This window comes from Neolamprologus multifasciatus, chromosome 1 (assembly GCF_963576455.1).
Source record: "Neolamprologus multifasciatus chromosome 1, fNeoMul1.2, whole genome shotgun sequence".
NCBI lineage: Eukaryota > Metazoa > Chordata > Actinopteri > Cichliformes > Cichlidae > Neolamprologus > Neolamprologus multifasciatus.
This window is the reverse complement of record NC_140439.1, coordinates 11966907-11979562: the sequence shown is the minus strand read 5'-3', so window position 1 is coordinate 11979562 and position 12656 is coordinate 11966907. Positions and strand designations below refer to the sequence as shown.

Genomic DNA, 12656 nt, shown 5'->3' with positions numbered 1-12656 from the left:
TCATAGGCTCTTTGACAGGGAATGTTATGTTGTCCTGTCACACTGATCTTCAGCGTATCTATGACGAGGGCTTGACCTGTGAATAGAAGCCTGGTCATTTAGGTCTATCATCCCCCGTGTTTACCTGAAATACAATTAAATGTAATGTGTATAGTTGTATTTCAACCTAATGTGTTGTTGTGAATTTTACGCTTACGTTATATAGGCTACAGCTTGTCGAATCCTTAAAGCTTTACGATGCAAAAAGGTGCAAAGGTGGGCGTGACAGCTGAGAGGATGCTGTAATAACCATCACAGAGTAAATGGGAATTAAGTAGTTAAATTATAGAATAACAAATTTCCTGAAAATAAATATTCACGTTGCTAATACTGGTAGAACTAGAGAACGAGTAACCCAATGTTATCCGCTATCCGCTGACATCACGTAGCTGTCAACAACAGCTAAATGCTAATGTTGCTAATAGACCGAGACATGCGCAGAAGAAACTTTATATAACGGTTTCAGTTCACGTTTTTATCACGTTCGGGAGGGACGGTATTGGTTGTGTGTCAGATACTCTTAGCAGAGATGTATCAGAAAATCCTATAAAGAGGTCAAATATTGATTGAGATGATGTCCAAAAGCGTATTTAGGCTAATATGTATAATATGTATAAACCACCAGTAGTGTAATGTGGAAAATTACACCGCTGAAGGGGCGTGGAAAGTTACTGGCCTTAAAACGTCATCGCAATTTTACCCAATGGGGGCTCCGTTATGCTAATGACAGATTCTTCTAGGAAGTAGGATCCCAGCGCTGCAGTCGCTACTTCAGCTCGGCTTCGGCTCTTTGAGGGCGAGCTGGACATCAGGCTGTCATGCTTTTACAGACACGTTAAACAAAAGAAAACCTGCGAACATAAATAAGGCCTGCCGCTTTTAAGAAGCAAGCAACTGACCCACAGTTTTCCTGCTGAGGTAAGTACGCTGGAGATGCGACTGTTGCTATGTCCGGTTTGGTCCTCAAGTGATGCTGCAACATTAAATCGATTATTAGCGATAGAAATGAAGGCCGTTAAAAACATGTATGCCTCGCTGCTGGACTAAAACGATATCAAACTACGGCTAGGAAAGGGGCAGGGCGAAGCGGGGTCTTAATGTGGAGCTACTGCGGCAAATTCTGGTGGGTGGGTGGCTAATTCGTCCAAAAGGCGACACAGTTTTCATTTTCAGGATCGGGAGTATGGGAAGAGGACCGTTGGCCTGCTCTTAGAGAGCTTGTTATCGTCCAGGAAAGCCCACGTTTCTCACTGGGTTAGCTACTTGATGGAATTTGTGTGCCCCTGTGGCTGTTAAGGTGCGTCTCAGGATTGTTGTGAGTCGTGACAAAGACTAGAGAGTAAAATTAAAGCTGTTTACACGCCGTCTCTTGGCATTAGTTGTATTAATGTGTCAGATATACTCTCTGGATTGGTTTCCAGTGAAACACACGGGTATTAGTGGGGTTATTTTTGAAGCTATTTTTATACGGCTGGATTTTTTTCTCCTTTTTTGTCTTACACCGTCGCCTTTTGATGCTAAGTTTGTTTACACGTGATGGCTGTATAATTGCCTTACTTTTTAATGAGGTCTAATAAGTCTGAGGCCGACTTTTTGTAAGTGTTACATTTAGGTTTTCTGAAAGCAGCGTTATAACTTCCTGTTTGACATTGACAGTCTTAGTTATGGCAACAGGAACTTGCTAGAAAATAAGTACAGCTGACAGGTGTCTAAAAGAGCTTAGGACACCAGTCAAAACTAAAATATTTAGATTCATGAAACTTAAAAAACAAAAAAGGATGTGTAATCGTTTAGCAGTTACTTACCATGCAAATTAAGTGGTGTCATTATTCTTACTTAAGTTTAGATGAAACTTCTATTTAAGGAAAAATGATAACTTTTTGATACTGTACAGTGAAGGTCTTTGTGTGTGTTTTGCTTTATGTGCTTTTCAGGACCACATCACTGTGACTTCACACTTCTTTGGACCTTTTGAAACGAGTTTTCATTGGAGGCGAACTTGAAGGTAAAATGTAAGTATATTAGTTTATTTTAGCTTTCAGTTATGACTGTTTCTATTTATGTCAGTTTGATGTGGCTGCCTGGCAACATCACACAAACATTTGCGTTGTACATCAGTGATCAGAACTTCCTTTTTTCTTTGCAATAGAAGGCATTGAGCCTCTTCTGTGCCCTTTATAGTTTCTGTTTGTTTACCTATAATTTCACACCTGCGGAAACTTTATTAGCTATGAACATTAATACATTTAATAAATCTGCTAAAATGTAAATTTGTGCTGGCACATTACAGTGGGAGAAATGCTAGTCAGGATTCACCATGTCTGCTATATGTAATGATTTATTTAAAGCATTGTCAGCACCTCTATCTTCTATGCAGCAAGGCTTCCTATTGGCACAGTTTAAGCTGTAATGTAATTGCAGGGAGTGTATTAAATAACCAGGTCTGTCTTATCTGACTGTGCTTTATCTGAGTTCCTTTGAGTTTATATTCCCACAGATGTGTTGCTGCAGGACACCTGAGGAATATTTAATTTATTTATTTCTTTAAAGTCCATTGTTAATCCCTAGAACTGGGGGGAAAAAACTTTTGTACAAGCAATGTCTTTTTAAATTAAAATTTAGTTTAAAAATGGAGTTCTGCATTTATTGGCTGCTTTTGTTTTCTAGAATAATCATGAGCGCCCATGAATCCGACGTGCACACCATCTCTCCCGAGATGCCAGCAATGTTTGACGGCATGAAGCTGGCGGCGGTGGCCACGGTGCTTTACATCATTGTCCGCTGCTTGAACCTCAAGAGCCCCACAGCACCCCCGGACCTCATCTACCAGGACACTGCTGTCAACCGCTTCCTCCTCAAGTCCTGCTCTCAGTTGACCAAAGAGTGAGTTGCGTTCCTTTCTCTCTGTGCATGTCTCTTTGGAGGTTGCCACGGCAACGGTGCAGCAGCAGTGAAGGTAGCGGTTTGTCTGGCGGTGGTCCCAGCTATCGTCAGTGCTCCTGAGTGTGCCACACGTCTGTACCACAGCCTTCCTGTTGGCTCTTGCATGAATTAAACACGAGTCTGTATTTTTGGGGTTATCTCAAAGGTGCACTGAGTTTGTTGCACTTGCATTATAAATAAAGGCTCATTCACTGCAGGGCAAGAGAATTTGCATTCATGATGATGCTGGTCTCACATTCAGGGTAACTATGATGACTGCTATAATTTGAATGCTTCGTCTGAGCTCATAATAACTGACGCAAAGCAGTCGTTCCTGGACCATAACAGAACAAGGCTTTGCTGTGAGCTTTAAACCAGGTTATTTATGCCTCAAACTTCCTGTAATTTTGCTAGAAACACACTCCCTTGAGTGGGAATTGTATACTCAGTTGTGTTTCCTTAGTGAGCATCTCTCCACCTCTTGCTTTGACACTCGACAGGAACTTTCAGCTTCGTAGGGCGAATCTCTCGAAGCACCCTCGAGTGTCAGTTTACATAACGGATGGTTACTGAGCCCTTTGCCTTTCAGCTGCAGGGTCATTGAATCATAAGGCCACACTGATGCTTACATCTGTGGCTAGTTTGTTATTATTCCCTCCTGAACAGCCGTATGCTCTATGCTTAGAATAGGAAGATGTCTGTCCCAGTGTGTAGTTTAGCAGAGATGTTTGAAGTCTACACTTTTTATCTTCATTTTTGTGAAGTCACGTTTGTAATTCGTGACATCCTGTGTTGTTGCATAATAAATCGATCGCACAGTGGAAAGTATAAGAGGGGTGATGTGAGGTGAACAGCCTTTTTGTTTGGCTGTGTTTGGAGACAGTTGAATAGGGTTTAGGATAACATGCAAAATGACAGAGCACGCTATTTATTATTTCATAATTTGGCAGAAGTTGCAGTCTGATTTGCCTCAGGTGATTGTCCAGGATATTGCAAAACATTGTAGAGCTTGTTTTCCTATTGGCAGTATTATACGTGTGTGTGAATTTGTGTGTAGCTTGCATCTGACAGTATGTGGTGTATAGAAAAGAAAAAAAGCCCAATGAACGTAAAGACTGATAGCATGCAGATTAATACAATTACCATAAATGATATGAGTCATTTTGGATTTTGACCAGGACTTCGGGTCTGTGTTTTATCAAGCCACACAGACACATCCAGTTCCTTTTTTCTGTTATCTAATAGCTACAAAGGAAATAGCACAGTCACTGTACATACCCCAAGAAGGTTACATTAGTTATCCCAATTCAAAGAGAGATTGGAGCCTGTTACATTTGATATAGAATTATTAAAAAGGATTTCTCAAACTTTATCAGTTAAAAGCAAAGGAAAACTGATAACAGCATTATTTTTATTTTTTATTTTCTCAATGAACTCAGCTACTCTGGTGTTGCGCTTCCTGTCCACATTATAACAGTGAGGTCATCCTCTTCCTGTAGTCATGGATTAAGCCAGCAGAGTACCTTCTAGAAACATGTGGTAAAGCTTTAACTCCAGTGCACCGTGGAGACGATCACATTATCACTAAATGGCAATAGTCTGTTTTGTGGCAGATAATTCTCTTATGTAAGACTGTATTTGTTAATTAAGTAATTGTTGGAGCCACTGTAAGAGTTGAGGAAACATAAGGTTAAAGATCTTGTGCAACTGTTGATGTAACTGAAGCCTCGACTCTCGGCAGTCGCTGACTGTCGTCGTGTTTTGGGCTGTGGTGTGCACACAGCTAGTGTCCACACTGCAGCTGTGCTTCAGAGTTATGCTGGTCTTGTTTATCCGATATAGCTCACTACCGAGTTTTGTCACGAAACTATTCCACACAGGCTTTTATATAACTGAAGAAGTGAGAGAGTGCCTTGAATGCTCACTAAAGTGTTATTAACAAGCAATACAGTTATCACTGTCGAAACGCTGCGTTTGGAGATCTAGCCTGTCTTTAACTCAAATGTTCCTAAATATCTTCCTGAGTCACTTCAAAATCTTCCATATTGAATAATACTTTTATGTGAGTCAATCCCATTTAAACGGCTGAAGCATTATATGTAAAGCACGGTGTTTTATCTGTTCCTGTCGCCACTGTCGTGATTTTAAACCTAATATTTTACCTATAATGTGTGATGAAATAGTTGCAGTGGCAAGTTGAAGACGTTTCTCTGTGATAGTTCACACTATTTTGCTCTCGGTGTGGAGATGTGATAGTGATTCATGATAATGCCCAGTGTCTCAAAGGAATGTTACATAAGCTAAAGACTCAACTCCTACATTTAACTCCTACAGAAGTGTCACTGGAATACAAGCGCTGGTTCTGCGAATAACTTTACAAAACATAGCTACGCACTAATGAAACGTTGCTGTCTGTTGGGTCCACGTAGCAATCTTTAAATGTCTTGAAAAGAGATGTGACTTTGTGTGCAAACTCTGTGCTTGAAAGTCCTGTCTCTGTCATAAACTAGAAATGCAAAAGGCATGTGCTTCAGATAACGCTGTGTTGATCTTGTGTCTGAGCATTTGCCCTGCCCTTGTCCATTAGGCTGAGGGCTCATATTTCGAGACCAAATTTAACAAAGGAATGCAATTTTGTGTTTTCCAGGTACATTCCTCCATTACTGTGGGGTAAGAGTGGTCACCTCCAGACGGCACTGTATGGTAAACTTGGTCGGGTGAGCTCGCCTCACCCTAGTGGAATCAGAAAATATTTGCCCATGCAGGATGGGGCGACTGCGACCTTCGACCTCTTCGAGCCACTGGGGGATCATCGGACAGGAGGTGATGCATTTGATCAGGATCTACTTAACCAACATTAACCAACATTTTTATGCAGTTGTATAGAACGGGGGCAAGAGAAAGCACATTCATCACAGCTATGGATGAGCACAATATACAGCACTGCCTGAGCTCAGCCATTCTTGGGATGCCAGGGGTGGACAGCTCTCCTAAGATCATTTCACAGCATTGGGGGTGTGGGCTAACTCAAATCTTCAGTGAGGTTTCATTTGTTGAATGCAAGTTTTGTTGAAGTAATCGACCTTCTGGTTCTGATATTTTGTCCAGCTCTACTGTGTGAATTTTTACGTGATGCTCTACAAGGGTGAACACTTTTTCTTGCCCCTGTACATTGCTTAGTTGGATCTTTAGTGTCATGACAAACATTACAATCTAATATATTATAGTTCTTAGTTTCATACTGTAATTCTGTTGCTTTACATTGTAATTCTACTACTGCTACTTCTGTCTAGTCCGTTCATGCCACACCTAATGAGTGTTTGTCAGTCCTGGACGAGGGATCCCTTCTCTGCTGATCTTCTTGAGGTTTCTCCCATTTTGTTGTTCCTGATAAATTTCTTCATTATTCGATTCGAGGGTCAAGAATAGTTAGAGGGTATCACAAGAAACTTTGGCCCCTGAGAGTTTTTATATAGAACATATGGCTAAATAAAACAAGTTTGTTTGGAGAATAAAGAAATTCGTTGTCAGTGGTGTCAGGTCCAACTTTGGTTATTTGTGCCAGGCCTTGCAAGTCAGCTACTAAAGAGACTTTGCTGCATTATTGTTCTTTTAAATCACGCATAAGATGTGTGTAATTCAGTTGTGGGGGGACCTTTTAAAAGATGCACATGTTTCTCTGGAGGCTTGAGCTTATCCAATCAAATTAACTTGGATCTATTAGTCCTCTCAGAAAGCTTGAGCCTCACATGACGTTTTACTCCCGACAAAAGTAGTGTTACTATTTCCACTGTGTTTGGAAAAGTTATAACTGACAGCCTGATCATTTATCTTGGATCGGCTGCCGGGCTTTGCCTTGCTCCTTTTGTTATGATGCTGCTGTTTAGGAGAGTAACACTCTCCTTTCTTTATCTTTACTTACATTTTTCTCACTTGCAAATATTGCCCTGCTCCATCTGTCTGTTCAACCAGATGACATCACCATGGTGATATGCCCCGGTATCGGTAACCATAGTGAGAAGCACTACATCCGGACCTTTGTGGATTACGCACAGAAGGATGGTTATCGTTGCGCTGTGCTGAATCACCTGGGAGCTCTTCCTAACATCGAGCTTACCTCTCCACGCATGTTCACTTATGGTAAGACCAGTGAGCCAACTCAAAATAGTACCTATTTGGCTTTTGTCCAGTTTCAAATGTTATATACAATTTATGTCTGTGGACCAAAGGTTTTCTACTTGTATGCTGCTTAGGTGGAACTGATTACATATGGTGTAAGCAAAGAAGGCTCATAAGGCCTGCATCTGTTTGTGGATGTCAGTGAGGGGCAGCTAATGAGAAGAAAGTGAGGAAAGGGGTTTGAAAAAATGAAATGGGCTGCCTAAAGGCCGTAGTAGAGGATTTTGTACTGTGAATCATGCAGAGCTAGTCTAGTGATGACTCATCCCCCCACCCCTAATAATTTCTGAAGCACTGTTAAACACCAGTCAGTTTTTCATCAGAGGTCTATCTAAGAATGAAAACCATTATTTGCAATGATAAAAAGAATTCAGTCCTGTCAGTAATGCTGTGTCATCGCTTTTGGCTCAGCCTGCTGCTCTCATCCAATTGTCTGTTGTGGTTTAGGCTTAACCTATCCTCTCCAAAATCCATTAAAAGGGGTGAGCACGGTGAAGGTATTAGTTTAAAGCATTTCTGGTGAAAGTGCGCACTTACGAACAGCTTATCTTCTTTTTTTGCCCTGCTTGTACAGCATTATTTCAGGGTAAACGGTAAATTATGGAAAAAGAAGAATGTAAGGCTTTTTATGGGCATGATGAGACCTGTGCTGTTTAAAAGATCTTAGACACTCAAATCTGATACCCTGAATTAAAGAAATCTTCAGCCAGAAGTGCTGAGTAGAATAAAGTATGTTTCTGTGTTTTGATTATAGCACTATACTGTTTCATTTTACAGGATGCACATGGGAATTTGCATCCATGGTCGGCTACATTAAGCGGGCATACCCTAACACCCAGCTCATTGTTGTGGGCTTCAGTCTGGGTGGAAACATCGTTTGTAAGTTCCTGGGGGAGAACAAGGCTAACCAGGAGCGAGTGCTGTGCTGCGTCAGCGTTTGTCAGGGGTACAGCGCGCTGAGGTGGGTTGCTGTGGTCTCATTTCTTAATTACATGCATTGTTTTGTCAAACCGGCTTTGTAATACTAACACTAATGTGCTCACATTTCTAAATATAAATGAAGCTCAGAATAATTCTACAAAATGAATAGCGCTTGCATAATATAATCACATGTTTATCCATGAGTCTGCAAAGCGGTTCCAGTCAGCTGGTTACCCTTTTCTGCTCTTCCTTTTACCATAATTATCCTAGTTGCCACTTAAAATAATATTTTTCTCCCAAAATGTAAGAAACGAGACACATTTAAAAACCTGTTTGAGGACCTGTCTGATCCCTTCATTCACCTGCCACAGTTTACTCTGAATGTCTACAGGACCATTGATAATGTTGGGCATTATCGATGGTTCTTTGCTGAAGTACAGTAGTAGAAGTCCTTCCAACTAATGACTAGTGTCAATTAGTCATTTGTCTTTCAATCAGTTAATAGTTTGATTTAAAAAACAAAAAAACATAAAAACCTTACTTTGTAAAGTAACTAGCAACCAGATAAATGTATTGAAAGTACAATATTTACAAATAGATTTTGATGTATATGTCTATTTAATGCATGCGGGTGTCTGCACTCTGTGTTCTTGTCAGATTCTGTGTTTTTAAATGCAGACAGCATCTCTTGGCAGACTTGACAGGCTGGGTCTATTAAAGTTTCAGTGTGGACAGCAGGGGATGGGTGTGTGTCGACTGGCCGTCTGTCAAATTGGCTTTGCAGTTTTTCTTTTTTCTTTTTTAAAAAAAAATAATTTTCATTTAAAATCTGTTTCCAAAATTTAAGCTGGCCCTCCTGTCAGTGTACCTCGAGAGCTGAAGCTGTACAGTAATCAGCCACAACATTAAAAACACCTGCCTAATATTCTATAGGTTCCCTTTGTGCCGCCCAACAGCTCTGACCTGTCGGGGCAAGGACATGGGACCCCTTGGCGTGTCCTGTGGTGTCTGGCACCCGGACGTTGGCATTGGATCCTTTGGGCTTTGCGGGTTCGGGGTAGGCCTTTGTGGATCGGGCTCGTTTGTTAGCATCCGACTGATGCTCAATCGGATTGAGAATTTGGAGGCTGGCTCTGTTTTTTCGGGGTTCCTCGAGCAATTCCTGGGAAGTTTTTGCGATATGGCGGGGTGCATTATCCTGCTGGGGAGGCCACTACCATCGAAGAGTATCGTAGCCTCGAGTGGGTTGTGCTTGGGCTACAACAATGTTTAGGTGGGTGGCACAGTACATATTGTAGTGTCAACCGCATGAATACCAGGACCCAAGGCTTGCAGTGGAATGAGTGATCAATGTTTTTCACTATTGCCTACTGTTTTAATGTTGCGGCTGATCGATGTATGTTCTTCTTACAATAACACACGTTTAATATTATGGCCTTATTGTATGAAAAAGCCACAAAAAAAGAAACTTTTTTTGTTTTTTTGTAATCAGCAGTTAGCTGCTGAACCTGTTTTTCTTGAGCTGTTGTTTTGAGTCACCTTGTCACTGTCAGCGAGCTGCATATTGATGCCTGACACCATTGCTACTCTCAACCAGTGTGACTCTTTGTGTTAGTGGATTAGTGGACACAGGACATTCAACGTATTGTTTAGATTGCAGACAGTCTGCACAAAGCTAACTTCCTGTGTGTTTGCCTTCCCCTCTCTCTCTCAGGGCCCAGGAAACATTCCTGCAGTGGGATCAGTTCAGGCGCTTCTATAACTTTCTCATGGCCGACAACATGAAGAAAATCATTCTCTCACACAGGTACCACTGTTGCCCAGCTATAAATTTCTGTTGGACATGTTTAGTGTTTGGGGAGAACATTTTATGGTGTTTGCCAAAGACCGTGATTTCATCAGACAACCCAGTCAGTAATCTAACCTCCTAATTTCCTTATAAATGAAATTGTAGATTACCCACAGCCATGGTGGGTTCATTTGAGCAATGATCATTTTCACAGATCTGAGTGGGTTGAACTGCCTGAAATGGTACCTTCCTCTTGCCTCTCTTGCTCTTGCCCTACCTACCTATAACATGCTAAGGTGCCCATAAAATAAATAAAGCCAACTATAAACTACTCAAAACTAAGTAAAAATGTAAAATAAAAAAATGCTAAATGAGCCACTAGCCTACTAAAAAGAACATCTAAAGTAACTTTCTAAATGCTTATCTGCAAATAAATGAATAGTTCTTACCATTCTTGAACCGTCTTTGTTGTCACTCTGTGTAATAGAGGGAATAGTTGGTACATAGCTGACAGTTATGACTGTGAACTAATTGATTTGTAAAATTATTTGTGTTAATGTTTGTATGTTACAGGCACAGTCTGTTTGGAGGACATTCGCTCAAAATGATTGATGCTGATCTAAGTCGGCTGTACACAGCAACATCTCTCATGCAGATTGACGACAACATCATGAGGTGTGTTCTAGTAAACTGCAGCTCTTCTATGTTCTTGATGCTCCCGGTGATACTTTTTGTCAGTGCTTAGAATCTGAAAAATATCAGATATTCATGTCATTTCTATCAAACCCCTCTAAGGGTTAGGGACTGAATAATAATACCTGATCTTTTTGGGTTTCAACAGAAAATTCCACGGCCACCGCTCTCTCAAAGAGTACTATGAGAAAGAGAGTTGTGTACATTATATTCACAATGTAAGAACTGCTTCTTCATACGACTCACAAATGCCATCTTTCTCTTTTTTGGTCTGTTTGTGTATATTTTTTTGATGGATGGCATTTTGTTTTTAAATTTCCAGGTCAATGTGCCACTGCTGTTGGTGAACTCTGCGGATGATCCTCTGGTTCATGACTCACTGCTCACCATCCCTCGCACGCTAGCAGGTAATTGCCAACATGTTGCATAGCAACAGCAGCTGAACTAAAAATATTTTTTTATCACCTTATCAACTAGATGGCAGAGTTGCAGTTAAATGGTCCGTGCAGATCAGGGTCGGCTTGCTGTCATAGCGTGGCTGCAGTAGCTATCAAAAAATCAAGCTCCTGACCTTAAATAAGAATCCTGCTGTAAAATTATGTGTTGAATAAAAAACAAACAAAAAAACCCACCTGGACCTTCCTGCTCAAAATAAAAAGAAATTTAAAAATAAAGAAAAGGGTGGGTTCAACTTCTTTGAATATTGCTTCCACTGCACTGTAGTATTATGTAACTTTAAATAACTCACTGTAGATTATTAGTAACACCTATATTTACAACAGTTCTAAAAATACTGAAAAACAATTCTCCTTCAGGTTGATACAAAAAGCTGTTAATGTCTTAAAGACTGGCCTCAGTTGAATCTCAGTAGTTTTAAAAAACAAACAAACAAAAAAAAAAACATGTCTACAGCCTTAAGCAGGACTATGATGAGCTGGCATCCAACCCCAACCGGGACAGGGTGGGGCACACAGTTTGTGACTAATGTTTTCTGCTGTGTGGCAACGGCTGTAACGCGTAAATATAACACAGTGTTCCTCCAGTTGGATAAAGTGGGTTCACTGGTCTCCTGCCCCCCAAAAACCTTCTGTCCTCCAGTATATGGTGCAGTGTGATTGATAATAAATAAACATAAGCAGGCAACTCTGGCTACACATGACTTAATGTCTATCAAGTCAAGCATTCATTCTTCTTACTCTGTGCTATTTTTACTTACTGACCACTTTTAACTCTACTGGGAAAGGAATATTGCTTGTGTGCGTGTGTGCGTTTAAGAGAGCGAGTAGGAGGAGTCCCTACTGTAAGCAAATGGTACTGTATCCTATATGTCTCCAGGGAGCAACACTTACAGAAAAGTAGATTAGCTGTCCCTTTGACCTAAAATGTGAGACAGTTGCTCAGATGCTTGACTGCCATCAAAAGACTGACAGAAATACACTTGCTGTGCTGGTGCTGGAATTAGCCTGGACTAGAAGTGTTTGATAAGAGTTTTTAGCAGACTGTTAAGTAAGACTGTTCCTGTTCAAGCAAAAATGTTACAGGTGAATTAAAGAAAACAAAGAATAGTTGGTGCTTCTTTATTGCAATAATATATTTGAATAATATAATTCATCAAAATAAGATGATGAAACTGATGCAACTGTGTTTCAGTAATGACTTGGTAAATGATGCGTTTAGGGACTAAGAAAAATCTTTAAACCACAAGCTGGTCTCCGGGCCTCTGCTCCAACCTGTCGCTCAGCTCGTAGTGAGGCGGCAGTTCTCGGTCCTGGATGAGCACGCGATTGTCCAAGGGCAACTCAGCAGCTGTCATGAATAGTGCACAGTGTTCAAAGCCCAGTGGGATCTTAGTCACTAGTCTGCTACAGCAGGCTTCCCCACTAACCCAGATAAGACCAGGAGACCAAAGAGATCCAGGCCAGTCCTTTTCACGAAACCCCACCATAGTTGTTCACTGCAGCAGCACTATGCTGCAAGCAGAGGGAGTGTGTGGAGATGACCTAGTTTACATTTCAGACTTTATTTATCATCATTATTGTTATTATAATTTTTTTAATTATACATTTTAAATAAAAATATATTTTAGCTGCAGAATAACCAATGCAAAAAAAAA

At 40.7% G+C, this 12656-nt stretch overlaps 1 protein-coding gene across 5 annotated transcripts in view; it reads left to right on the top strand.

Moving 5' to 3' along the window:
* The first annotated feature begins 517 nt into the window (after positions 1-517).
* LOC146525372 (monoacylglycerol lipase ABHD2) overlaps positions 518-12656 on the top strand; it is a 22660-nt gene continuing 10521 nt past the window's right edge. The window contains exons 1-11 of one of the 5 annotated variants that reach the window (XM_085144077.1): positions 518-706; positions 784-957; positions 1974-2051; positions 2707-2922; positions 5609-5784; positions 6934-7101; positions 7918-8101; positions 9776-9868; positions 10424-10525; positions 10692-10761; positions 10866-10950. In XM_085144077.1, the coding sequence (XP_085000203.1) occupies positions 2714-2922; positions 5609-5784; positions 6934-7101; positions 7918-8101; positions 9776-9868; positions 10424-10525; positions 10692-10761; positions 10866-10950 (1087 nt within the window). In that variant the 5' untranslated portion in view covers positions 518-706; positions 784-957; positions 1974-2051; positions 2707-2713. Of the gene's footprint in view, positions 958-980; positions 1337-1973; positions 2052-2706; positions 2923-5608; positions 5785-6933; positions 7102-7917; positions 8102-9775; positions 9869-10423; positions 10526-10691; positions 10762-10865; positions 10951-12656 lie in introns of those variants that run through there. The other 4 variants (XM_085144165.1, XM_085143992.1, XM_085144285.1 and 1 more) reach the window with 4 other exon arrangements.